The sequence below is a fragment of the Magnolia sinica genome, chromosome 8 (assembly GCF_029962835.1).
Source record: "Magnolia sinica isolate HGM2019 chromosome 8, MsV1, whole genome shotgun sequence".
NCBI classification, from domain to species: domain Eukaryota; kingdom Viridiplantae; phylum Streptophyta; class Magnoliopsida; order Magnoliales; family Magnoliaceae; genus Magnolia; species Magnolia sinica.
In genome coordinates this window covers 3,146,907-3,172,085 of record NC_080580.1, presented here as the reverse complement: position 1 = coordinate 3,172,085, position 25,179 = coordinate 3,146,907, and the positions used below count along the sequence as shown (strand labels likewise).

General features: G+C 38.8%; 2 protein-coding genes across 11 annotated transcripts; both read left to right on the top strand.

The window, feature by feature from the left end:
* The first annotated feature begins 411 nt into the window (after nt 1-411).
* Nucleotides 412-10,174, top strand: LOC131252603 (glycosylinositol phosphorylceramide mannosyl transferase 1). 4 transcript variants are annotated; one of them, XR_009174573.1, is made up of 6 exons: nt 413-1,041; nt 4,842-5,238; nt 7,150-7,304; nt 7,425-7,495; nt 7,920-8,083; nt 8,184-8,254. XR_009174573.1 is itself a non-coding variant. In XM_058253229.1 (5 exons), coding segments are annotated over exons 1-5 (810 nt in total). In that variant the 5' UTR covers nt 412-850; the 3' UTR covers nt 7,921-8,060. The 4 variants fall into 4 exon arrangements, 2 of the variants coding, with proteins under 2 accessions (XP_058109212.1, XP_058109210.1); XR_009174574.1 differs by having other exon boundaries at nt 415-1,041; nt 7,150-7,283; XM_058253229.1 differs by lacking the exon at nt 8,184-8,254 and having other exon boundaries at nt 412-1,041; nt 7,430-7,495; nt 7,920-8,060.
* Nucleotides 8,190-23,412, top strand: LOC131252601 (GDP-mannose transporter GONST2-like). Of its 7 annotated transcripts, none has more exons than XM_058253221.1 (12): nt 14,308-15,231; nt 15,376-15,526; nt 17,690-17,751; nt 17,838-18,009; nt 18,588-18,789; nt 19,926-20,065; nt 20,274-20,403; nt 21,463-21,561; nt 22,109-22,263; nt 22,565-22,681; nt 22,757-22,854; nt 22,944-23,412. In XM_058253221.1, exons 4-12 carry the CDS (start codon nt 17,849-17,851, stop codon nt 22,985-22,987), a joined length of 1,146 nt encoding a protein of 381 aa, XP_058109204.1. In that variant the 5' UTR covers nt 14,308-15,231; nt 15,376-15,526; nt 17,690-17,751; nt 17,838-17,848; the 3' UTR covers nt 22,988-23,412. The 7 variants fall into 7 exon arrangements, with proteins under 7 accessions (XP_058109206.1, XP_058109207.1, XP_058109204.1 ...); XM_058253222.1 differs by lacking the exon at nt 15,376-15,526 and having other exon boundaries at nt 14,309-14,879; nt 15,186-15,231; XM_058253223.1 differs by lacking the exons at nt 14,308-15,231; nt 15,376-15,526 and adding an exon at nt 8,190-8,254.
* Nucleotides 23,413-25,179: the final 1,767 nt, after the last annotated feature.

Below are 25,179 nucleotides of genomic sequence, written 5' to 3'. Positions count from 1 at the left end.
AACGTGTTCTTTGGAGATATGATTCTACCGTATTCCAGTACCGCCAGTTCTACCGGATCATCTTCCTGAAACAGAAACTTTGATACTCTGGGAGAGTATGGTGGATGATACGCAGATACTTAGAAGTTGCAGATATGGCATACGGATAACTCAAATTAAACGGTAATAATAATTATTTTTTAATCGTGGATGTATGAAAAACCAAAATTTAGGGTAATTCGACTATCTGACTTTCTGATCGATGGATATTTATTGGACGGTTAAAAATGGAGCCTGCGAATCAGTATTTATTATCCAATCCAAAATCGGAAATGTAACTCAAAAGGAAGTGGTTTCCACAGTTGAGTTAGTTTAAGTTGAATTAATGCATTCCATGCATCCAATTTCTGAGTGCCTGCGTATCAAGTGTCATGCGATGCTGAGTATCAGATAACTCGTCGACACAATATGAAATGCCGACACGCATGTTTGCCTCCATTCACCCCATGAGAGGTATGTCAGCACCGTTTCCGACTTAAATTCCGATTCCATCACTCAAGGAGCCGAGGAATACCCGCTTCAGCTCCTGTTAGTCATCCGCCCATGCGCACGTGCCAGACCCGTCCCCCACACGTGCGCCTCACTCTTCTCCCATCAAACTCCTCGACGGCCATTTCCACGAAAACGAACGAGCGAGCCTAACCCAAGTAAGAACGAAGGAGGATATCAAAGCGTCCGTACGATTTCTGATCTCATTTTCTACGGAGCGCACGGTGCGCACCGTTCCTGAGTCGACTCGCTGAGAAATGCCCAGGCTGACTCGGATCGGTGGCTAGGAATCGCCGCTGCTGCTGCTGAAAAGCTGGCTGTGATGAGAGGGAGCCCCAGTAGCCGGAGGCTTCTGCAGAGATTCCGCCAGCTGACGATCTCGGCCATTGGATCCGTGAAGATCAAGCTGCTGCTGGCCTGCTGCATCGCCTTCACGCTCGTCGTCATCACTGGCCGGGCCGCTGCGTTCATGGGATGGCGGCATCATGTGACCGTTGGATCTTCGCCTCCACGGTCCGTATGAGAAGATCCTCTCTTTCTCTCTGCCTTTTCTACCCCTCTTTTGTTGAATTGCTTTTGGTTCCGACGTGAATATGATGGGATTTGAGAAGACAGATGTGTGAATTAGATCGGATTGAATGAGCTGGTTTTGTATGAATTTTGGAAGTTTCGGTTCTTCTCTCGATGTCTTGATTTTGATTCGTTCCTCTCAATCCATTCGAAGTTTAAGTTGAATTTAGTTTTAAGTTTGATTCGTTCCTCTCAATCCATTAGAAGTTTAAGTTTGCATTTTTGGGGCATGTGCTGTTCATGAAATTCGTTGTAGTTGGAAGTAGGTAATTCGCTTTTGGGAGTAAAATGAATTTGAGAAATGGAATCAGTTGCGAGAATTCGAATATGGGTTTTTTGGGTGTATTAGGAAACATTAATAGCTTAGATTGGATAGATTTAGTAAACACCTCTCTCTTGGAAAGTTGGTTATTGAAGTGATTGGGATTGATGTTTTAGTTGGGAAAGTTCAAACCAGATTGGACTGCTGTTTTAATTGGGAAAATTGAAACCAGATTGGGATTGCTGTTTTAATTGGGAAAGTTGAAACCATATTGGGATTGCTGTTTTAATCAAGGTTTTAAATTGCATCTGATGTCATACAGCTCACAACCAATATGGCCCTGTATCAGGCTGTTTCGGGCAGATATGGGCCGATACATCCGTATCGTTCATGGGCAATACCAGTACGTATCAGGTGAAACATATCAGTTTTGGATGATTCTTTAAACCTTGGTTTTAATTGGGAATGTTCAAACCATCTCTTATAAAAGAGGTTGGATGTATGGCTTTTGTGTTAGGTTGGTCCTTTTCATTATTCAATAATGGAAGTGTATGTTGACCTTTTCCGGCTCTTCCTAATAAATTTGTTCATCTTTCAAAATAAAAATAAAAATTGTTGACCTTTTGGATTTGGTTGGACTTCTGGTTTCCATATAGGGGCTTTGCTAAAGCAACCCTGTTGTAGCATCTCCATTAAAGTGGCTGTTGCTTTGTTTCTTTGCTTTTGTTTTCTGACATGTCGTGAAGGGGTTTGCTTGTTCCTTCTGTTCTTGTGCTAGAGCTATTCTGTGTGCTTTGGTGGGGTTTTCTATTTTCTGTTGGGTGAAGGCCCCAACAAAATCAATTGGTAGTTTGTGTGAATTTCGTAGCTGTACTCACGGTGATATTTTGGAGAAGTATGGTATTTTTGATGAAAATTATAATGTTCACTTTTTTGTCTATATTAATTTTGTTTTCCTCTCTCTGTAGAATTTTTTAAATTGTTAAACCTTAAGCTTATTTCCTTTTCTAAGTTAGATTTTATTCTGAGTTACCATTCAGAATAATAATAAATAAATAAAAGGATTCGTTCTTCTAACTTAGATTTTAAGTTTGATGCTTTTGTATTGTAGGAAAGAATAAAAATCGATTATTAAAAGTTGAACCAAGAATGTAAAATGGGAAGCATAGATAGGGTCACGCCTGATCCTTTGTATGAGCTCCACGAAAATCTATTGATGTAAACTGCTTCCCAGCATTTTCACAGAGACAGAGGATTTCCAGGTCAAGGGCAACTGCATTGCCTTGGTGGAAGCATATTCTTAAGAGACTTTACATCTTTTTTGATATCAGCCATTCTCCAGTAATTGGATTTTCAGGAAGACCACCGGTTAACTTTAGATTTTAAATTTGATTCTTTTGTATTGTATAAAAGGAATAAAAATCGATCATTAAAAGTTGAACCAATAATGTAAAATGGGAACCATAGATATGGTCAGGTGGCCTGATCTTTTGTAAGAGCTCCATGAAAATCTATTGATGTAAACTGCCTCCCGGCTTTTCCATGGAGACCAAGAATTTCTAGGTCGATGGCCACTGCATTGTCTTGGTGGAAGCATATGTTTTCTAAGAGACTGGATTATCATTTTTTGATATTGGCCATTCTCTAGTCATTGGATTTTCAGGAAGACCACTGGTTAGGTTACCCACTTGGAAAACCCAAAGTTTGACCTGCCTGATATCACTATAGGAAGGGGCACACGTGTGGCAATCAGGACTATTTAGACGGTGGGCCTCACTGGCCCATCCATGTTGTGGCCTACCAATTGAACAGTGACCTGATATAGCACAGTAAGAAATTCCAAAACCCTTAGCATCTTTTGGGGACGTGATGGTAGGGAATAGTTAGCAACTTAGCACGCATAAAATTTTGGAACATTGTTATTCACAGAGAAATTGAATCATGTCTAGTGGCAACTTCCCTATGGATTCCGAGAGAGATTATAGAGAGTCCATTTTGTTTTAATTGTCTAGTGGGGTACCAAAATCCTGCTGGTGCAATATTTCCCCAACTTGGATTTTCCCTCGAATTGAATGATTGAAATTGAAATTTGATGGTTGTAATTGTGTAATAGAGGTAATTGCCAGTTCAGGTCATGGGGTATGGATCTGTTTCAAGTTTCAGCAAATTTGGCTGTTCTATTGGTGTTAGGGACTCGACAGAAAAGGAAGCATCAACATGATTTCAGGCTTTTCTTGATTGATATTTGGAACTCTATCCTTAGTGCTCCATGGATAGAATTCAGCTGATAACAGAACTCCATTAACACGTCTGTGGTTTCATTCATGCTTTAGAGGATTCGGCTAGTTTAGAGATCATCCATATTTTTTACTACCTTTTATGCATTAGGAGAAGAATAGTATGGTTTCTGATCATCTATCAGTTTCAGGTGTTAGGTGGGTTAGCCACTCCTATGAATCACATATAGTAAATTTTTTCTTTCTTTATTTCTTTCTTTGCCATTTATAATTATACTCTCATTGTAGTTTCTTCTAGGGATTTGCCACAGCTTCCGGGTTCATCTATGCTTTATCATAATGCTTTCCCTTCTTTATTTTATTTTATTTTTTGAGGGGAAATGCCTTCCATTCTTGAGGAAGGTTTCAATTTTCATGAACTGGTCAGAGGTATGGCAGGAGGATGTTGTGAAACTGCTGAATTCTTTATGGCTGTGGCCCTCAGCAGAGGCGTTGACAACGTGACAGAAGTTAAGAAGGATAAACTTCTGGCGTCATGTTTTTGAAGTTATTGAAGGGTGCAAAAGACACTTGCCTTCTACTCAAAACTCAACATATGCAGCTTAGTACATTATAAAAAGACACTCGTGGTGGTTTGTTGTTGGAAATTTGTTGCCTTGCTGTTCTTATTTTTTGAGGTTGTGCTATGGAGCTAGAGCCTTCAATTTAGAAATCGAAGCTCTCAGATAACCAGCTTATCTTTCCGTGCATTCAAATGCAATTTAGTTTGTAACGTATGGTTTTTGGGTTTGGATAATGTCCGTGGAACATCATTATAAAGCTGACCCCAAATAGCTGGACAAGGCTATGATGATGCTTATGCTTCAGCTGTGATGATGATTACGATGGTTTCTGGGTTTTGAGTTAATGTGTTAAAGGGGTTCAAGCCCGTAGTTCAATGGTATACAGGGTTTGTTTCTCTTAGGTTTGAACCCAGCTTAGCTATCAAAAAGTGTGTTATAGCATCATGTTTCTTAGTATGGGAAATCTTTCTCATTTATAGCAATCCCATTTCAACTAGCAAGTCCCAAAGGGTGAATTTTATAAAAGAAAAAAAAAAAAAGAACAATGAAGAAGAAGAAAATAGTAGCTTCCTTGATTTTACTGAAAAAATAGATGGTTTAGAGTAAGGTTAATTATTTTTAGTGGGTAACTTCTATGGTCTTTGTCAAGCCTTAATGCTTGGTTTGTATTGGTGCAAACAGGAAAGGATACACAATCCTCATAAACACATGGAAGAGAAATGATCTACTGAAGAAATCCATCTCCCACTACACATCCTGTCCTGGTGTTGATGCTATACGCATTGTGTGGAGTGAGCCCAATCCGCCCTCAGATTCTCTTCGTGGGTTCTTATGGAAAACATTAAAATCAAATTCTAAAGATGGTAAAGAGATTGAACTGAGGTTCGACATCAACAAGGAAGACAGTCTGAACAACAGATTCAAGGAGATCAAGGATTTGAAGACGGATGCTGTCTTCTCGATTGACGACGATGTTGTGTTCCCATGCTCTTCAGTAGAGTTTGCTTTCAGTGTTTGGCAAAGTGCGCCTGCTACCATGGTGGGATTTGTACCACGGATGCATTGGGTGGATAAAACAGTATGCTTTTTCCCCTTTCTGCCACCATTTTATTTTCCAGTTCCTCTTTTAGGCCTTATTACTATTATAGTTCATTACTGTCCTGTTGCATATTCTACTGTAACTGCTATAGGAAAAAAAGTTGTTTGTTTTTCTTTATCATTTTTATGTACTTTTTGTTTATATGTAGTCTGGAATGGTTGTTGCTGCGAGTCCTGGACTCCTACTTGCTTTGTTTATGTTCTGTTTGCCAATTTGATCTTATTGTTTCCTAATGCAGTTTGAATGTGCAAGTAGAGAATTAAGTTCTATGCAATGTTCATAAACTACTCATGTAGTCAACCTGGAAACTCTCTCTGTTTCTTAGTTTGACTTGGTTGATGCAATGAAAAGTCTTGAATTTGCAAAATGTTGAAGTTGATCATCCTCTCAGATTACGTTTTATTGGACAGAAATTTGTCTTGTTAGATTGGGCCCAGCCGAACAAAGTTGAGTCGGTAATGTTCCTAGTCAATCAGTGGGATTTGGAACAGTTTTTTTGAGGTACCCAAGTTACTTCCAATATTTCCAATAAAATCATTTTGAGGTACCCAAGAAACTACCAATATTTACAATAACAACGTTTTGAGGTACCCAAGACACTTCCAATATTTATGATCTGCGAAAGAACCCATGGTCCGATTTGGTGTAAAAACAAGTTTTAACTGAATAGAAATATATCAGACATGTGGTTATATTTTTTAATTCAATCTGAACTTGTTTGAAGTACTGGATGAACTGTAATTTGAACCCAGTGGCATGTCAGTTTAAGTCATGATCAGATAACTCAGCTCCGAGCAGAGAAGTCACAATTCACTACAAAGAGTTTCATGAGCATATGTTAATGTTAGTGAATTGAGGGGATTAGCATTCTCTTAAAGTTGATGGGTGTTCTAAATCTTTCGATAAATGTCTGGTATTATGACATGCTCATTAATACCGTAGCTAGATACAGTTCCTGATGACGCTTGAATGATTGTCAGAAGACCCAGAACTGGACTGTTACACATGTTGCCTTCTCATGTTGGTGTTGGATGACTTGCTGGCTGTTAGTCGGGTTAATGCAGGGGTATTTTCACACCGGGCTCGAGTGAGGTAACCCGTGGGATGCGGGGACACACTCGGGGTAGATGACCCATGTGATTTGAGGCCCACGGGGGAGGTCTCATGTTCAAGACTCCTCACTGGGGATGATTAATGTGTATTTTACACCAAGCTCAAGTGGGGTAGCTTGTGGGATGCGGGAACACACTCGGGGTGGGTGGTCCGTGCGAGGCAGTACCCATGTGATTTGGGGCCCACGAGGGGGGTTCGGCCGAGGTCCTAACCCATGCGATGTGGGGCCTGGGCTATGAGATAAAGGGATTCATTCACCATACTCTAACAGTTTGAGCTTTTAGAGCAAGTGGTTAATTTTCCCGTATCACAGGTTGTCTTCCCACACTAATTTTAGATGCCTTCTCAGTATTCATGAGTAGTTCCGGGTAAATGCTTTTGCGAAACATGAAAATGGTGACAAGAAGAAGTTTAGCTTGTTTCATTTCTTTCATATTTTCGTTCAATGTCAATGTTTCTCATTCCGTTGAACAGCTAGTGCTAGGAACCATATGCTTCATTCAACTAGACCTTTCTTTACATTTTCTTTTTTCATCCTTATAAAATATTACTGCACATGAATTTCATGAGTGCAACCACCTTTTCTGTGTCATCAAAGTTTGAGCTGCAGTTGAGTCCTTTTTGCCTTTAATGTTTTAATGGTCTTATTGTGCTTCCAACTGATTATGACACTGCTCCTGTACATATCCCCAAGAATCAAGATGATTAATGTAAGATGGTTTTATCTATCGTCTAATGTCTTATTGTCTTAATCTAAAGAACTAGTTTACAGTGTAGAGCAACCATCCAGTGAGAGGGCCTCTTATCATATCATTGTGCACACAGCACTGCAGGTCCACCTTCAGTCAAGGTCAGCTGTTGGTTCAGAGGGTTCCCCAGTGCACCTTTCCAGGAGATACTCTGATTGGAAGGTCAGCCCCCTTTATATCGGGGTAATCTTCATTTTACATGGCATTTTTTCATTTATTTTGGGAAGCAAAGATCACCTTTACCTTTAACAAAAAATCATTCTGATCCAAGGTGGCCTACCTTCTGATCAAGGTGATCTTCAGGCAAGGTGTGGAATGCCCTTATTATCCAACTGTCAACCTCAACCTAAGGTGGCCCCAGTTGTCTGTGCTTGGTAATTCATCAAGGCCCTCTCATTGGATCATTGCTCTTACAATGTAAATGTGCATTTATACTTCCACTCCATGCATTGAACTTCTCTTTGCCTGTATGCTCATCACAACACACAACTGACTTTTGTTTTTAATGTTTATTTAGCTTGCTCAGCTATGTTTTTCATGGTTGAAACTGTTGAACAAAATTAATCATTTGTTTCCAATCAGTAACTTGTTCTATGATTTTTGGGAAGATTCAAACTGAAATTAGCATGTACATATTTTTCATCTCCAATAATTGGCGAAAAAGGTTTTGTAAAGCCGACCCAAGATGGCTGAGACAATGCTATGATTATGATGATATTTCCACCAGCTGCAATTTTTATTTTATTTTTGAATTCATGAATATTTGCATTTTGTTCACACTGGAGTTTCTGCTTGCAGAAAGGCAGTGCAGAATACTACTCTTATGGAGGCTGGTGGTCTGTTTGGTGGATGGGTAGATATAGTATGGTGCTTTCCAAGGCAGCCTTTTTCCACAAAAAGTATCTTGATATGTATACAAACCAGATGCCAGCTTCTATCCGAGATTACATAACCAAGAACAGGTTCTCATTTCCATTTCATTACTTTCTGTTCTTTTATGTGATGATTGATGTTGTCTATATTCAATGTAATTTCTGCTAAATTGGAAACTTGGTTTCCCAGGAACTGTGAAGATATTGCAATGGCTTTCCTTGTTGCAAATGCTACAGACGCTCCTCCTATATGGGTGAAAGGTAAATAACTGAATGTTCATGCCTCGTCTCTTTTACCTCTTCAAGTTTACAGTGCATGATAGTATTGGGTTTTGAAAGATGGATTACTCTATGGAGAAGCGCAAGATTGAAGTGTAAGTTTGCCACATGTAACTAAATCATGGCAAGTCAACCATGTCTGATGTGGCATAAATGCGTTTCAAATCACATTATCCAAATCATGGGCCCCATTGTGGATGTTGAACAGTTGAAAATCACATGGACGACCTTAACCATCTGGTCTTGCTCACCAAGTCTGAACCGCTGACAATTTCTTTTTAGTTATACATTTAATGACCACCATTGTGGCAAATCTCATTCTTGGCAATTTCTCAGATTGGTAATATCTCACGGGATTTTCAAATTTTTTGTGTTTCTCGTGATATTATTGGGAAAATCTCACTGAAAATAAAATATTAAAAATATTTATTATAAATTATTAAATGATTTAAAAATTTAGGGTATAAAATGATTTATTTTAACTTCCAGATAAATTTTGGATATAATTGCAATAATTTCATGATGGAATTGCGATATGATCGTGATAATATCATTTGATAAAAAAAATTCAAAATCTCCACCATATTTGTCACCCTGATCACTGCCAGTCAGATAGGGTCATTAAACAGCTTGATTATCTCGTCTATGTGCCAACCACATCTCGGCCATGATTTGGAATTTCTAGATTGACATGCATGTTTGCGATGTTGTCATAAGTTTCCACAATTTACTGAATTGCAAATGCACATCATCGTTGAAACGATAAATATTTTTTCATAAAAGAAGGAGACATGCCTTCTGCATAGCAAAATGCAAAATTCTCAATCTCACTTATCGGGTTCCTTCTTAAATTCCTTTATGCACATTTTCTTCTGTCATACACTTCACAAACTTTAGTCGGCAATGACCATGCACTGCCTGTGATTAATGCATTTCAACCAATGGCATCACACTTGCTTGCAGCCCTTTCAGCATGGAGGTATTACACGCTGCTCAAGCCAAGAGACTGCATTGTACATGCATGCTTTCAGTTTGTGGGGTCCATGTTTCATTGGTCCAGAACATTGACACGATGGACTCACCTTACATGGCCCATGCACCAGAAACCCCCTATTAGAAGATCCTAGCTACAGAATGCTTGGCATTTTAACAGTGGAATGGGAACCACTGCCTTATTTCTTTCTGAACTGTTATTTTGTTGGTCGTCCATTGGAAGATCCAAGTTTTTTCTGTATGGTTTGACAGTATCAACGCTTGGGCAGTCCTGTACAATCTCTCTAGTGAACATGGTCCGATGCTTTTCGCCCCCAAATGAGTCACTTGAGAAAACCCCATTTGTATGAAACTCATGGTTTTCCCAAATGAAATCTTGGATTTGAATAGGAAGGCAATTGCTATGGTGGGGTAGTGACGTCCATTGATGCTCTCTCAATTTTTAAACTGCAGGTAAAATATTCGAGATAGGTTCGACTGGAATCAGTAGCTTAGGAGGTCACTCCGACCGGCGATCCCAATGTGTCAACTGGTTTGCAGCGGAGTTTGGGCGGATGCCGTTGGTATCAACTTCTGTAAAGGCCATCGACAGCCGCCACATTTGGTTGTGGTGATCCCCAATTTCCATCTAAAGCTTTAGTGGGTGTTTTTCGTCCCCATGAATTCGGTCAGTCACATTCCATTTTATCTTTACTTTGTATCATATCAATTCTTCAATCCTTTCAGAAAATTTCATGTGATTCACGGTTATAGCAGTTCAGTCTCTTGCTGACACAAATTCTCATGTACTGTCCTCCTGTATAACTCCACACGTCATCTCATCAGCTTGACACTCGTCATGTGAAAAAAAAGCTGCTGATTTGGAATCTTCAAAATCATAAATAAGCACGCCACATGTCACCTTTCTTCGTTGCCATGTGTCATGCTCTTCAGGTGCTGTTAGTCGCCTGCCATTTAATATATATATATATATGACCTCTGGACAACAGCAATCCAATTATATGATGTTTGGCTGAACAAAGCATTTTGTTTTTTTTAACTATCTGGTAGTTGTAAAGGTGGGGTCCACCAATCAGTGATCCAGGAAGTTAGTCCAGTGAGCCCTTATTGCTTGGTGCAAAATCCACTTTCTGGCCTGCAAAATGGAGGGCTTAGCCAAAGAATAGGTCCAATCAATAAATCTATCTATTTGTTAGGGCCGTTCATGTACTACTTATGATTCTAAGAAATCATTTTTGTCAGGCAATTTAAACCATCCTATCCATGGCTTAAAAAATGGATGGCCATAGAAAATAAGGCCAAATCAACGATGGATTGGATTGTGTGATCAGTGTGATTTTTTTTTTTTTTTTGCATGATAGCCCATGAAATGTGCTCTGAACTTAATGGATGGTTCAGATCAATTGATTGGACTGTCCAGGCGAAACGGATGCAACTAAGAGTGCTATGACTTACAAAGTTACAATTATAAAATACCATTTCCTTAACTTACAGGAGAGTAGACCATTATAGAAGAATTAAATTTGAACGTTGACCATCTGAAATGAAGCTTTTTGCCCATGACTTCCTATAAATGAGAGGGCTTTTCAGTTCACGCGAGATCCAAATTATTTAGTTATGTGGATCTCAGCACACATGATTTAGATCGTCTAATTGTGGGCCATCCATGGCATTTTATCTAGACCGTCTAAATGGTAGATCAAAATTGTCAAAATGCCATGGATAACCTTTTTTATGTTTATTTAGGAGTAAAATGAGAAATTTTCTCATCTATGGCAAAAGTGTCATTTATATGGTTAAGAGTTGAATTTAATGGTCAATCATCCCCTTTTAAATGCATCATGTTTTATAACAATATATGGGGAGAAGGGGATTATTGACCGACGACACCAGGAAGAGTGTAAAATCATACTTAAGACCTCTAAATTAAAACGGTGAGTCATGCCTAGGTCTTGGACTGACCAGATTTTGAGTGTAACCCTACATCCCAGTGGGGCGTGTCTGCTGAATGGACTAGATGGCATATGCACAACATGGTGAGGAAGGTTTTATTGGTTGGGCATCCCCTCCCAAGTATTTCAAATACTTGTGGTGTGGCCTTCCTGAATTGTCATTTTTAATGATTTTGGCCCATGACCTGCCAGTTATGGGTAGATTAGCTATTCAGGTGGGCCACACCAAAGGAAATAGTTGGGAGGTGGACCCTCCACTTATGGCCTACCATGATGTGTACCTACAATCCACTCTGACAGTCAGTTGAGTCATCCATAGTTAGGCCTAGGGCCCAAAAATCAGGCTGACTCATGGTTCATATGGGCCATACTAAAGGAAACAGTTGGAAGAGGGACGTCCACCCTTGATTTTTTTAAAGGGCCCAAAATCATAGTAGTAGGACAATCTTAATGATTCAATTCCGTTCTATTAATTTAGACGGTTGAAAATTTTATTTTAACGACAGCCGTAAGCCCTAGGATTGATGGAAGGTGTTACGTTCGCCTATGATGCAGGCAATCAGCTCTCACCAGGCCAAACAGAATCACAGTGGGTCCCACACAATCCAGATGGTTTTTGAGGGTGGGCATTCCCATCCCAACCGTACCCTCTGGTGAGCACACGATGGATGGATTGGATGCCATGCACACATCACTGTGTAGATTAAGCTTAGCCCAGAATCTGGCCTCTTTAATTTAATGTGGGCCACCAGTCATCACGATGGGCCCTAGTAAGGTCTCAATGGTGGGCATTTTCATCCCCATTATTTCCTGTGGTCTGGCCCACTTGAGTTTTGGATTTACATTTTTTTTTTTTTTTTTTTCTGGACTGTCCTAATATAAGCTGGCTAAACTGATGAATGGAGTGGATCTCATGTGGACATCATGGTAGCTAGGTTCTATGGAGCTCAGGGTTACAGGAGATTCGCCTGGATGCATGAAATCCATCCTGTCCGTCAAGTGCATCTCCCCTTGTTTAGCCTTGATCCCCAAAGTAGGCTGATTCAACACTCAGGGGGGGCACACAAATTTATCCCGAAAATCCTCTAAATTCACGTGATATGGCTTACCTGGGTTTTGAAATACCGTCGTTTCTGGGAAATTCCTTCGTCACAACGATGAATGTCATATTAATGGACTGGATAGCTTGTAAACACCATGGTGGGCCCTACACAAAACTAGCGGTGGGCATCTCATCCCAACGTCATGATTTTTAGGTTCCAGGGGCTGAATATGAGTTTTGAGTACCCAATGGAAGGGGAGTACTCGAACCATAGTATATCTGCAACTTGCTTAGAAACCAAAGTTAAATATTAATGGAATATATTCTAGGTTCTTGTTAAATATCTACAATCATCGGGGGCCACCCATTTGGGGTCTTATTTATAGGTAAATAATAAATAATCAACTCAATGAATACTAATTCATGTCCAACACTAACCAAAGCAAAAATGTAAATAATACTAAAATCTAAAGTAATAAAAAACACTAAACAAAATAAAAATGTAAATCGATACTAAAGAAATGGCACACTTGCCATAAAACCAAAACTAATCCAAGGAAATGGCACACTTGTCATAAATAATCAAAATGGACAAAATTTTATAATTAGTCAAATGCAGCTATTTCTTCTTCTGTTAAATAGGGTCATGTATTTTGAATCATTACCTAAATATCTAATACATAATCATTGTGAATTTGAATGAATAGATATTATAGATTACATTTGTATGATTTTTTTAAATTTTCTTATAACAATATTTTTCTTAACACAAAATCATGTATGATTCTTTCACATTAAAATTAAAAATAGTACAACAAACTTAATTGCACCGAATAACTATCAATGTCGTGTGTAAAAAGTACAAAATGAATGAATACATCAAATGAGATAATTGTCTACATGCTTGAGTTGAAATATTGTCAACTCGCATCTGTTGCTTGGGTAGGCTTCTACCATTTAGTAGATATGGCATGGTCCGCATCTGAACCTAAAGCTATTAGGATAAATTCATCTAGAGAGATTCTCTAAGACTAAGCATATAGTGTGCATGCAAGATATTAATATTTGATTGTAATGACACAGTTATAAACAAATTGATCTCACACACACAGACACAATTGATATTCCAACTTAGAGGCAACACAAATTATAAGTGAATTGATGAAATTAGGAACAAGATAATTCTTAAATGAAACCAATCGAATTATATATTTAGCAAATATTAAATTAGGTAATTCTAGTTAACCAAAACAAGCAAATATTAAATTAGATATAACAGATACATCAAAATTATTTTATTTTTAAGAGAGATGAAACATGTTGGGATTACTTACCTGTAACTTGATGATATTGATTCCATTATATTAACCTAATTTGAACGAATTATAAATCCCTAATACAACATATAAGTAAAATTATTTTGCTAATTAAATTAATTTATATGGTGAGCCCCACCATGAAGCCCACCGTGATGTATTAATCCCTGATACAACATAGAACTATTGTGACAAATTGTATATGTTTTAATCATGAGGCTCACATGGCTCTGTGAGGCCCACGGTGATGTATTTGTTTTAATCATGTTGTCCACCTATAGTGACAAATTATTTTAGAGCATAAGCCAAAAAAAAGGGGATCCAAAGCTTAAAACAGTTCAAAATCTGAGCCTAGACCTACCCTAGGCCTAGCCCATTGACAGCCCTGGATGTTGGGATTCAACGCCCACCATTAAAATCTTCTGGTGAGCTGAATAACTTTCGATTAAGCTGATATCTGTGTTTTCCTTTCACCTAAGTGGAGGGGACTTTATGAACGGGCTGGAAGACAAATAAACATAAGGTTTAGAGAGTTGATGCCAATATCACCACTGTTTCCTATGGTGTGGTCTACTTAAACCTTAGATCTGTCTCCCTTTTGTGTTCATGATCTAAAATGATATGTAAAAATGGATGGACAGCATGGATAAAACAAATACATCACAGTGGGCCCCACAGAGCCCTACCTAGACCGAGTTTGTCCACACGGAAAGATTACACCGTTGAAACCTTACTGGAGCCCACCATTATATTTATATTCCATCCAAACCGTCCATAAGAGTTATTCTCACTGGGAAGAATTAAAACACATATATTTAGCCAACTCAAAACCTTTTGTGGCCCCACAAAAAAGGTTTAATGGTCAGTGTTCAATCCCCAGTGTTTCCTTTGTATTGATCTACTTGAGTGTTGGATCTGAATCATTTTTGGGATTCTGTCTAATCCTGAGATTACAAAACTGATGGACGGAGTGGATTTCTCGTGGACATCGCAGTGGACCCCACACATCTTCCACTTACAGGAACTTCAGTTGGCGGGGAACAGAGGCAATTCCCGTCCAAAAATTCCCAGCCTTTTTCTCCTTTCTTCCCTTTCTTTGCTGATTCTTGCAGCGTCATGCAGATTCAAGGCTTCGAAAATAATTAAAAAAATAAAAAAATAATTAAAAAAAAGAGAGAAAGAAAGACCCTAGCTTTGAAACAGAGGAATGGATTCTTCGGGAAATAGATTGACTTCTCGGATCTCGGGAACTGATGAATTCATGGCTCTTCAATCCCAGCCCTCCAATCCCCGCTCCTCCCTCGGTAGGAGCGCTCCCGCCATCAAAGCTCCTCCCTCTCTGTTTTTCTCGATTCTCGTTCTCCAGATCCACTCCTCCCGCTCTCTCTCTCTCTCTCTCTCTCTCTCTCTCTCTCTCTCATCCTTTGCGTATTTCTACAAAGAGATCCTCACACGTCTCTGCTTCCTTTTCTAACTGAAAAATCTCTCCTTTCTCAATCTCATACCCTTCTTCTTTTTCTTCCATCTTTCCCGAGATTTGGATTACTTGTTCTATCTTTACCAGGTTATTAAAGCGGAATCGAGCGATTATTCTGTAATGTTTATATCAGATTTGGTGTAGAGATTCAGATGGGAAGGAAAAATCCGGATTCATCGGTTAGTGATTCTTTCGATCTTTTTCTCGCTCTAATTGTCGAAAATTTCTTGTTTTATCCTTTTTTCTTTACTTTCCTTTTTCCACTATTTTCGCTGCGTTGATGAATTTCATTTTAGTATAAAAGGAATTCTTTTTTGCGTCAGGAGCTGGCCCTCTCACTGCGGCCCACATGCTGAGTGGTCAGATGATCAGAATCATCCCTGTTTTGGACTCTTATCCACACCGAGCGGATGATTGTGACCTCAGTACATGAAATTACGACATTGGGCTTGCATTCAACTATAAATATCAAAGGTTAGGATCATCAGCGAAGCCTGATAGGTTCAAATCTATCTCAGCATGTAGGCCCAAAAGACTCGCAACATGATGGATCTTGAGTGATACAGAGGCGAAATGAACTCTTCTAGGAAAATTGCATTTGATTTCAATTGGTATCTGTCATGTTGTGTTTTCGCTCTGAATTTTGAGAAGAGGAATATCTGCATCCATTAGCATGGACCAAACGATATCATCCATTGAGTGCATTAAACTAATGTGTCATGTGGAGACGCCATCCAAACCACTGAAAACGTGGGTCCTACCGTGAAGATCACAGGTGGGCCATGCGTATATGTGGAGTAAATTCTTTGGTTGTACCTTGTAGGACTTGGATTGCCTGCTAACCTTATGACACGAAGTTTCTGCGGTTGGAAGCTAGGTGGGTCGACAGTGAAATGTGTGAGAAATCCACCTTGTCTATCCGTTTTTCCAACTCATGTTAGGACATGAGCCAAAAAATGAGGCAGATCCAAAACTAAACAGTGGGGATTGAACTCCCACTATTGAAACATTCGTGGGGCCACAGAGGTTTTGGATCACGCATATATATATATATATATATATATATATATATATCAGTCCATCTCAGTGGGAATGACCTTATGAACGGTTTGGTTCGGTGGACCCCAGGAATCTTTTAATGGTAGGAATTTCCTCTCCCCACTTGAGTTTTGGGTCTGCCTTATTTTTTGGCTTGTGGCTCAAAATGAGTTGGCAGCACAGATGGACGGTGTGGATTTCTCACAAAGATCATGGCAGGCCCCACCTAGCTGCTGACAGTAGGAAGTTCTTGTGGTCGGGGGTCACAGGTAGTCCATGTCATACCTTCTATCCATTGACTGTCAATTCTTTTCTACGGACTACGGAGTGGTCCACCTGATGATTAGATCAGCCTGACTTTTGCACGCAGTGATCTTCCAGGTGGGTCTTACCTTTTAAGCAGCTCGGGTGTTGTATACAGACATCATGTCAGCTTTATGCGCTCAACAAGTAGTAGCTTTGTGGACATGAATGTTCCTGCTAGAGATATTTGTATTTAGGTTATAGCGGAATATTGTTTGTTTTGAAGATTTTGAGTTCTTTCTTGGAAATCTCATGTTCAGTTTTAACATAATATTAGTTTGCATCTTTTGAACATGGTGTGCTGGAAAGGTCGTTACGTAAAGGTAACGGTGGCAACCGTTACACGTTAAGGGGTTGTAACAGTTGCAACTACCGTTATGGAAAAAATGATCTGTAACCATCGTTAACGGCCCGTTACGCCTCCTATAAAGGCCGTAGCAGCCCCGTAATGGTCTGTTATGAGGCAAATACAAGTTTTTCGGATTTGTTTTTTTCAATGTTATGAGGCAAGTACGGTTTTTTTTTTTTTTTTTTTTTTTTGAGAATTTTTCTTTTAATAAAAAAAGAGACCATAGCTGTCATTGCAGGGGCCATAACAGCCGTTATGACCCGTATCGTAAAGGTAGACCGTTATGGCCACCGTTACCGTTACAGAATATCTCGCTTTAGATACTCATTTTATACAGAAATGTTTGATTGCATATATTTTTTCCATCCAAATTGTACTGTTTATCAAACTTGAAAAATTGACTTGGTTTGCATAGGAACAGATTCATGAGGAATTATTAGAACTTTGGACCATGAGTGCTTGTAGTCGGGTCCCATGCTTCAGTTATCCATAACACTTGGTCTAATTGGACTCACCAAGGATGAATCACATCCCAAAAACCTCTTTGATAAACCTTCGATTGGTGGCTTCCGAGTAATCATAAATGGAAGGCTCACTCAATAGAAAAAGGCCGAATCTAGAAGGTTTGGGGCATGTTCTACTCGTAGTTGGGCCCATCAGATCAAGGGTCTATAGATTACCTAACAATGGGCCTAACTTATATTGTGACTCAGAGCCTAAGGATACTGTACAATACATATATCATCTGATCCAGTATCATTCAGTTCCTCTGTATTCATCATAAGCTTTTCACAATAAAATTCAAAAATTTGATGTGCAACACAAAATATTCTCAGAGTAAGAGAGATCTTTTTCAGGTACTTGGTTATGTAGTTGCTATGAAATTGAAGCTGTTTGCCATATGCTAGAGGAACTATCATGATAATTTTCTATTTCATGGTCCTCAGATGCTATTGTCACTGGCCATAGCTGTCAATAAAAAGCTTAGACCATAATTAGCACTAAAACAAGGTAATTTCTCAATCAAACCGTCACTTGCAGTTGGCTTAAAGCTGTTCTATCTTGAATGTTTGAGTTCTATCTTCTCCATGCACAGGTGTAGTGTCATGTCAATCGAGGAACCGGGATTTGAAAATGCAAATGGGGAAATGGACTTTCCAAAAAGAGATAATATGGTCTACAAGATCCTTCATGGTTTTCTAAAGCAGGGGAATAGGGGATTTATCAATATTGCAACAAATGCTGTAAGAAGAGCGACGAGTAACAGGTGCTTCCCCCCCCCCCCCCCCCCCCAAAAAAAAAAAAAAAAAAGATCTGCTTACCTACCTGTCTCTGCCAAAATGCATTTGGGATCCACATCTTTTTGGCATACTATAGGAAGGAAATTGATAAATTAAATCTTAACTGATTGGTTCCTTCTTGGATGGATACATTATAGCACACAGGCTACTTCATGATGTTATCCTTGCATGCTGCTCATTTTCATGCAAATGATGCATGCAATCTTCCTTAGGTATGCAGTATGCTGCAGGAAAAAAATAAATAAATAAAAAATGCTGGGACTTGAGATCTCAATGGTCATGCAATAGGTAAAGAAAATGGAAAGCTATGTCTGATTTGGGCTAGCGGTCCCTCATTTGCCACTCCCGTAATCAAACCCTGAAAGGCCATTTATGGATACAAGTTCATATCAGATGTCATACTTGGGGCCTGTTTGGATTTGCGGAGATGAAAGGAATGTCACTTCCCATCAAACGTTCCACTGTTTGCGAAGCCTTTCTTTGTGGGAAACAACAACAATAGTTCAAACTACTTTGGGAACTAATGCATCCTATAAACGTGCAGGTTATCTAATGGAAATCGAGCAGCATTTGATGATGACATCAACCATCAGAATGACGTGGATGAAAAGAGGCATGACAGAAAGTCCGGGCCTCTTGTGTCTGGAATAGCTTACTGCATTTCTTCATGCAGCATGATATTGCTGAACAAAGTTGTTCTATCAGGTTATGGTTTTGATGCGGGAATATCATTAATGTTATATCAGGTGAATATATCTGTCATCCATGAGCAAATTGGTTCCTTTTGGACAAGAATTGCAATGGGCCAAATCTGTGGTCCTACATCATCCTCTCATATTTCACATCTGATGTTTTCCATCAAGGTGAAAGAGAAGCACAAACGTACAAGTTCAAAAAATTGTGACCAGTTTGGTATATATTTGTAACTAATAAGGTTATTTTTAATTACTTGATGCATAAATTACTCATGCTTTTGCTGTTTCTTTTATGCAAATTTGTTTAGAAAGAAATTTGTAGTTATCTACTGCGTCAGAAACCTGCCTGTCTCTGGAAATCTTTATCCAAAACCACTCAACCATCTAACATTTTGGGGATGAAAACTTGCTTCAACTTTCTCCTGACTTGGGTGAATTGAACTAGTCAGGGGCCAGTTGAGTATGTCTTCTTTGTATTTCATCTGAGTCAACTTAATTTTGGACATTGAAAATAGTTGAAATAATGTGCTTTTTTCTTGTGACTGTATTTTTCCCCTTCTTTTGCTATTCAGTTACTAAATTAAAACTTCTCGAATGTGATGGCACTTGTTGTTGTGGCAGATTTGTGTAGTTTGTCTATTGTCTCTCTTTGATATTGGTATCTGTTTAGGATTCCTACCCCATTTATGTTTTTATCATCTGTTGCTACTGTAACATGGGTAAAGGAATGTCTCATGTCTAGACTGCCTGAGCTAGTTTTGTCTAGTGTAAGAACAAGACAGTGGAATGTCTGAGTTAATTTTTTCTTGGTTTATGTCTCATCCAACTTAAAACTGAAAATCTTAATCGTAATCATCACCTTCATTGTACCCTTGTCCCAACTATTTGGGGTCGGCTTTATCCTGTTCTGCCAATCAGATAAGAAACAAGAATTCTCAGGTTGACTACAGAGGGGCCAAATCTGTACAACTAAAGGAGACGGTTAGAAAAGATTGACTAAAGGTCTACGTTCCACATACAAGTGCAGGCTGCCTGACAAGCAGATTGACCTGACTCTTGATATTTGAATATTGTTTTCGTTTTCCCTGTTAATTTTCTTATCAGTTCATCCTTTTTCTATTCCTTAATTTGTGGTAGGTTAAAAAGTTTGCTATTACCTTATTGGATAATACTTTTGTGTTCTGCAGAATTTCATCTGTGTATTAGTTATTACCATGTTGGAGTTATTTGGAGCTGTATCAATAGAAAAGCTCACTTGGAAGCTGATTCGAATTTGGATTCCTGTCAACATAATCTTTGTGGGTATGCTTGTGACGGGCATGTATAGGTACGAACAACTTCCATAGAGATCTTTCACTGGCTAGGATGGGCCTTTGGTGACGATACCAAACTTTAACTGTAAGAGATAATAGATAAAAGGGACAGCCACATATGAGTAATTGCTTTAGATGTTGCCAATGACATGATGGCTAGCACCTAATTTTGTGCCCTTTAGTCAAGTTCGCATATGAATTTTTTTTATTTTGATGTTTCAGTTTAAAGTACATAAATGTTGCGATGGTGACAATCTTAAAGAACATGACAAATATATTAACAGCAATTGGAGAAGCATATATTTTCAAAAAGCGACAGAACAAAAAAGTTTGGACTGCATTGTTTCTAATGGTAGGTCTTTTCCTTTTCACCATGTTTGTGCTTACTCCTTTAACTAACAATCCTCCAATTAGTAAATGTAAAATCTCATTGCTGGGAATGATTATTTGCCTGATTGTAAATCTTCTTACTTTAGATTGGATGTGATGTCTACCAGATATCATTGTTTTTCATTTCATTGTATTCTAAGGACTGATAGCAATATGTTTATTTTATTTTAATTATTGAAACTTCAATCTAACAACGATCTAATGCTTTAATTTCCTCACAATCTATTTCTTAGAAGATTGACTAGGTTGATGTCAGCAAAGTCCCAAAAAAGGGCTATGTTTTCCATCATTTTCTTCACATGTTTAAATGAAGTAGTCGAGGAGATGTCAATAACTTCCACTGCTCACTTTTCTTAATTTCTCAGGGAAGTTAATCATATTATCTCTCATTTGGATCTGGTCATTGTTATCTTCTCATGTAAGAGTTGTGTTAGACTTCATTGCTATTTTCTGAAGTCATAGTTGAATTAGTAAACTATGATTGCTATGGCAGTTAGGGGTCTTGGGAAGTTTTCTAGTTTTTAGAGTTTTTGTCAACTAAGAGCCGTATTCCAAATGGGAGTCTCTCCTTACAACAGAGATTGGGTTGGATGACCTGTGTATTCTGTGAAATAAATTTTATTCTTTTAATAAATAATATTGAGAGGGGACAGGGCTTTGATCAATCTCTCACTTTTTCTTTTTTCTGGTCTCAGGGGTCTGCTAAAGCACCCTGCTGTATCTTTACCTGGTTACCCTTTCAAAAATTTCCTTTCTATTTCAGATGATTTACTCATTCCCTGTCAAATGTCATTTTCTTGTTGACTGTCTACATTGGCGTTTGATTGTTTTCTCAGTGAACCTGTCTGGATCTGCACTTCGCAGATAACCCAATACATAATAGAAGAAACATTATCAGAAAACAAAAATTACCGTAGGCATGAAAATTGTTCAGTTGTTATTACTTGTTTCTCCTTTTCTAATGATCTACCATGTAGAACTCTTGCCATCCAATAATTCTATAGTCTGGATGTCTTTGCAGATCATATCTGCTGTGAGCGGTGGAATCACAGATCTCTCCTTTAACGCAGTGGGTTATGCATGGCAAACAGTGAATTGCGTTCTCACTGCGAGCTACTCAGTAAGTACCATCCTACAGCCATCTATTCATCAGTGTTGTCCTCACAATAGCATTAGGAGTCTCCCTCTGAAGTGCCAGTCCCACTCTGTGATTTCTTCATTCTCCTACCACCAGCTATAACTCTCATAATTCCAATAGGGCCTCCTTTAACTCAGCAATTTAGTTCTACTTATAGTTTTTACCATTCGCAAATACAAATATTCTATGCTTTATAAGTGTAATCGCCATTGTTACTCCCTATATTTTGTCAAATATAAGTGTACTTTTACATTCTACAAGATTTTTAAGTATAGTTATACAACCATCCTCCCTTTAGGGCTGCTACTTAGGAGATTTTTCTGAGACCTGCTGCTTCTGTCAGCTGCAACCAAATATGCCTTTTGTTTTGTGCAAATGAGGTCCTTGTTTTGCTTTATTTTATTTTGGTACAACCTTGCACCCACTCCATAACAAAGCTCTATTTATCTCTTTATATTTTCTCTTTCGGTCATACTGACCAACTGATGCTGACAACTTTTCTTTCTTTTTGTACTTTTTTCCCTAACAGTTGACACTACGCCGAGTCATGGATACAGCAAAGCAATCAACCAGATCTGGGACTCTCAATGAAATTTCGATGGTGTTGCTGAACAATGTTCTGTCTTTACCTTTCGCCATTTTCCTGATTCTCATCTTCAGTGAATGGGAATCTGTATATAACTCGTAAGCATGCCTTAGTCTTTGATATCTTAATTCTCTTAAAGTTACTTACCATCTAATTGAATGAGATTTGCTTGATTCCATTTACCTGATCCTGGTTGCTGGTTCAGGTTGGTGGGCTCCCTTTTCTGTATTAAAATCTAGTGCGTGCATGCATTCATTCATGCATATGTCTAGGCAACTGTACATGCTTGCCCATGTGAAAGGGTTGGATCCATGAAATTTAACTTCTGACTTCCCTCATATTTCTCATTACCAATCTTTGTTGATGTGATTATGATGTCTTCTTGTTTTCCACTTGCAGACATGTGATTAGAACACCGATGTTTTGGGTGGTGGCAACAGCCAGTGGATTACTCGGACTGGCCATCAGCTTCACCTCTATGTGGTTTTTAAGCCAAACTGGTCCCACCACATACAGGTATGAGTCATGTACCACTGAGAGAAGCATCTTGATTCACCAATTGGCTACTGATGAAGAACTTGTGCTTGGCAGTCTGGTGGGATCCCTGAATAAGATCCCGATTTCCATTGCTGGAATACTGCTATTCAATGTCCCGCTCAGCCTCCCCAATCTTTTTAGCATACTCTTTGGTAATTAGTGCCGTCTATTACTGCTTTGTTATATATTTCAATTATCTTCATGTCTCTCTGACATCCACCCCTTTTGAAATTTCGAACAGGTCTCTTCGCAGGGGTGTTTTTTGCTAAGGCTAAAATGTCCTGATTAAGTGTCGAACAAATCTCTTACTCTTACCTGCTTTAGGTTCTAATATGCAGCTCTTCTTTTCTCTTTGTCACTATGATACCTCCTAATTGCCTGTTACAAGAAATCAACAGGCGCCACAGGACGGGTGCATAACATTTCTGCTGTTTGGTTATATCATCGACAAAAATCCGGCAATTATATCAAACAGGAAAGCATTATACAGAGATAAAGGCAAATGCCATTTGAATGCAGTGGCGTGTGGATTACATGCTTTTATTCTTTTTGATATGTTTATTAAATTTACGAAAGTATAGCTAGGACATCATTTCAAAGGTTATTTTCCAACAAGAAGAATAAAAGGGATGTTTTAAGTGGGCCCTGTTTTGAAGCTCAATTATTCTTTTGATAGTCTGTAATGATCATGATTGAAATAAATTTCTCTCCACATTGCTTGTTGGCAATCATATATATATATATATATATATATATATAAATGCAATCTGTATAATGCTGCCTTTTCTTGCATTTTATTGCTAGCTTTTCTCCAGTCTTTCTTGTTACAATATTGGAGCCATTGCAGAATTTCATACTATCATCTCCTGCTTTTTCAACCTGGAAATGTTTATGTTATGCATTCTAGTCTCACTTTCATCTAAATGGCAACCCATAACGACACCACTGTTTAGCGTCCCCCCACCAAAAAAAATAAGAAGGGCCCGTTCACTAATCATCAGGTGCTCACTGTTGAAAGGTCTGATTTTTCGACCAGGGAAAGTATGCGGTGGGATGGATTGTATCTTGTGCACATTTTCCATGATGGCATGTGTGGTGGCCGCGCAGATGTGTTTCCTTTATGGTGGAAAATGGGTGGTGCTTGGCGGAGATAATCAAATGGTCCCAGATCGGTTCAAAAATCCAGGCCTTGAACTGGACCTGGTCCATTTGCAACTGTAGCTGTATGATACATGCGGGTTTGATCAGCAAACCTTGGAATTAATTTTAGATAACCTTTTTCTGCAGTCTTTGGGACTGACATTTCATGAAGGTCAGACAGCTCTCTAATGTTGTGTTTGGATGGACTATCAAATTGAATTGCAATTTTATTACTTTAGAGTTGGGCTCCAATGGAATATAACTGCAATTTCTGGAGGCTGCTTGCCAGGCAAGGTGATTATAATTTAGTCATTTCCGTTTTATCGAACTAATTATTGCAATCCAATTCATTAGCACATCCAAACGCAGCAGAAGATCACTGAAATCTATGGTTGATGTCACCTTTTCCGTCTTTGGGTTTTGGCTCCCTTGAACAAGTTCTGTTTTGGGACCGACAATTTAGTGGCTGGCAATTTCCTAGTTTTGGGATCCTAAGAGATTACATGATATGGGCAGTATTAATCAATACCGTTACTAATGCTTGTTGTGTAATGGTGTTTTACTAATGATGGATTGAATGAAATTCGTCTACATTGAGGTTCCAAATGCAATTACAGGCCCTATTTGATATGCTATTGTGTCTCAATCCAAGTGTTATTTTTTAAGTGAATCCATCAGCATTAGATTGTTACTTCTATTTTTGTTTATGTGAGTAGTATGTTTGTTGCAGGAAGGACAGAAATGAATGGAAATACGTCTCTGCTTAGAAACACCTGGAAAAAAAAAAGATTGTGAGAATGGGCGCAATCTGACAGTTAGCCTTCATACATGCTGCATCAGCAGTTTGATGTAGTCTTGCTGAACTTTCCCTGCAAAACAGCTAGAAAGTAATACTCTGCTCTGAGCAAAAGATTAGTTTTCTGGCAGTTTGCTGGAAAATTCCACAAACGGCTTGTAATTGCTGATATAACACATTAAGAATATAGATTGGCCACTTAGCTACTCAGACTGAATAATTTGGTCCTGAGTTGAATCGAGTCGTGATTTGGCTGAGTCAGGCTGAGTCAGCCATATTTTCAATTTTGACTTGTGGTGCTGAACTGGATCAAACTCGACCGAGTCCAAAGTCGACTCAGATCCAACGACTCAGAATCTTCCCAGGGATTTCTAAACATAGATGGAGCAAAAGGGGTCAAAAGAAGTGAAGTTAAAAAGACCCTTTGCCAGAAGCTTTGCACACTGTATTCAGGTTTTCAGTTTTCACTAGTACGACTATTGTCTGTTACATTCCACAGTGTAGCCCATTACAAAAACACTCGGATTGGAAGATCTAACTG

Excerpts from the sequence above, each read along its gene's own strand:
- LOC131252601 (XM_058253223.1), top strand. The coding sequence starts at position 17,849 with ATGTCAATCGAGGAACCGGGATTTGAAAATGCAAATGGGGAAATGGAC. Across the intron at positions 20,404-21,462 it reads GGACTGCATTGTTTCTAATG|ATCATATCTGCTGTGAGCGG; the intron begins GTAGGTCTTTTC and ends ATGTCTTTGCAG. Across the intron at positions 22,264-22,564 it reads TGGGAATCTGTATATAACTC|ACATGTGATTAGAACACCGA; the intron begins GTAAGCATGCCT and ends TTCCACTTGCAG.
- LOC131252603 (XM_058253227.1), top strand. The coding sequence starts at position 851 with ATGAGAGGGAGCCCCAGTAGCCGGAGGCTTCTGCAGAGATTCCGCCAG. Across the intron at positions 5,239-7,919 it reads TGCATTGGGTGGATAAAACA|AAAGGCAGTGCAGAATACTA; the intron begins GTATGCTTTTTC and ends TTCTGCTTGCAG. Across the intron at positions 8,255-9,718 it reads TCCTCCTATATGGGTGAAAG|GTAAAATATTCGAGATAGGT; the intron begins GTAAATAACTGA and ends TTTAAACTGCAG.